The sequence below is a fragment of the Pygoscelis adeliae genome, unplaced genomic scaffold, assembly GCF_000699105.1.
Source record: "Pygoscelis adeliae isolate BGI_AS28 unplaced genomic scaffold, ASM69910v1 Scaffold681, whole genome shotgun sequence".
NCBI lineage: Eukaryota > Metazoa > Chordata > Aves > Sphenisciformes > Spheniscidae > Pygoscelis > Pygoscelis adeliae.
Window position 1 is genome coordinate 153,267 of NW_008824015.1, and position 2,305 is coordinate 155,571.

Sequence of the window (2,305 nt, forward strand, 5' to 3'; positions counted from 1 at the left end):
CCTGGGGTGGGGACAGGGCACTCTGCGGGCAGCAGAGCCGGGGGACGCCAGGCACCAGGCGCTGCCTCTCTTCCCAGTTTCCCCCAGTGTCCGTGTGGTCGCTGACCCGCCGAGCCCCATTGAGGTGAACAAGACCGTGAACTTCACCTGCCACGTGAACGGGTTTTACCCGGGAGATGTGGCCGTCACCTGGCTGGAGAATGGGACGGAGATGAAGGTGGAGAACACCTCCCGGCTGGTGGAGACTCCCCAGGGCTTGTTCGAGCTGAGGAGCCTGGTGGAGGTCAAAGCGACGGAGGAGAAGAACGGGTCCGTGTTCACCTGCCGAGTGGTGCATGATGCCCAGAACCCCATCAGCGAGATGGCTGCCCTGCGGATCGCCGCCCCAGCCAGGGATGGACTGAGCGACTGGTCTCAGACAGATAACAGTGCGTGAGAGCTGCTGGGATGCGGTCCCTGCCAGGGAGGCTTTAGGATGTCACCCCCCTGAGAAAGCTCAAAGTCCCACCAGAATCTGGTTCAAGGACACAAAATCTCCATATTGGGGGGCTAGGGGGGTGTGATGCTGGCAGGTATCGAGCTGTCATCCTCGGTGCTTTGGCTGTCACCAGGCCAACCCCAGCTGTAAGGCTGCAGGGACTCGGTTGGTACCAGCGTTTTCAGGCCTGTGGTGACCTTTTTCATTCATGTTTCAGACAATTTGCTCCTCATCTATATTGTGGTGGGAGTGGTCTGCACTGTGCTGGCACTGCTGGTGACTGCAATTCTTTACCTCATCCGGGCAAAGCAGAGCAAGGGTAAGGAAACCAAGTGCACGGCAGGGAAGCAGCTGCTCCTGACCCCCTTCTCCCTCTCCCTCGAGCATCAGGGCTTGGACACTGAATTCACGGCTGTGCTGCTGCAGCTCCTGCCCAAAGGGGAGGACGGAGCAGAGCTGACCGGGTTGTTTGCAGGCTGCAGGGAAAGCTCTGCCTGATTGCCGCTGCGTGCCAATGCCTGCCAGGAGCAGAGTCAAACGTGGTGGTTGTTCCTGGACCTAAAATATCTGACACCCCCCTGCACCTCCTGCCCTCTGCCAGGAACAGTCCTGCAGTAAATGGAGTGAAACTCCAGAAAACTGCAGGCACTTGCCTCTGGGAAAAGACGTGTATCTGCTCTTGCAGCAGTCTCTGCATGTGGGCTCCTGTGCCTGGGGAAGCGGGGGGGTTATGTTGTTTCCTGAACTATTTTTTTTCCTAAACTATTTCTCTTCTGGCAGGTAAAAGCTCGCCATCTGCTAGGTAAGTGCCGATCTCCTCTAGTCACTGAGTAACCTGTGGGCACTCTGAGCTGGACACCTCCAGCCTGCGAAGGAGGTCCCTTGGGATCGGGACAGAGCTGGATCCCCAAAAGCTTGTTGTGAAACGGAAGGCAGGAGCCCAGGCTCTGCTGATCTCCCTGGTTGCGGTTCTGCCCCCACAGTGATCTTGTACCCAAACGCTTGGCTTTTGGTGAGGCTGAACAAGCGGGTGGGAGCCAGGTCTCCAGCCTGCAGAGATGTAGCTGGACCAGCACGTGAGCAAATGCTCGCTTGGTGAGGACTCATCCTGCTTGGGGCTGCTGCGAGGACCTTGTTTTGCATCTGAATCCCCCACTGCTCCATCGCTAGGGGAGAGGCAACAGGACACTCGGTGGATCTGACTTGTTTTGTCCCCCCTTTCAGGTTACATGAGCCGGAGAAGAGCAGCGAGGCCACTACCCAGGTGTGTCGCTTAACCCCGGGACCCGGGGAGGGAGAGCACCAGACGGGGGAGTGGAGGGTGGTGGTTCCTGTGTGAAAAATCTCGGTGTCTCCAGTGGAGGGTGGTGGTTCCCCTGTGAAACGTCTCAGTGTCTCCACGCTGTGGCTGGGGGGGGGAGAGGAGGCTCCCCCGGGGCTTCGTAGCCACTTGGTAGCCACTTCCCAGCATCTCTTCTGCCTTCGCACTCTCTCCTCCTCCTCCTCCTCCTTCTCCTCCTCCTCCCAGGAAAGTCTGGGTTTGTGCTGCCTGGAGAACCAGCTGTGTGATAGCCAACCAGGCTATTTGTGGAGTTATTTTTGCATTTGGTGACACAGTTACGAGCAAAGTCGTGATCAGCAGCAATCTGTCCATCCCACCCGGCCTCTGCCAGCTCCCATGTGGGCGGCGCTGGGCAGGCTGGCTCCTGCCCATCCCTACCAGGATGGGGTGACGGGGCAGCCGCAGTGGTGGCTCTTGAATCGCGGCGGTGGCTCTGAAGCCTGTCAGTGGCAGCGGTGGCTGGTGATTTGAAGGTGTAGCACAGG

General features: G+C 58.7%; 1 protein-coding gene across 1 annotated transcript in view; it reads left to right on the forward strand.

The window, feature by feature from the left end:
• LOC103919515 (tyrosine-protein phosphatase non-receptor type substrate 1-like) overlaps positions 1-2,305 on the forward strand; it is a 4,391-nt gene that overhangs the window by 1,636 nt on the left and 450 nt on the right. The window contains exons 3-6 of the mRNA XM_009327037.1: positions 78-428; positions 696-797; positions 1,259-1,280; positions 1,703-1,742. Of these exons, the coding sequence (XP_009325312.1) occupies positions 78-428; positions 696-797; positions 1,259-1,280; positions 1,703-1,742 (515 nt within the window). The remainder of the gene's footprint in view (positions 1-77; positions 429-695; positions 798-1,258; positions 1,281-1,702; positions 1,743-2,305) is intronic.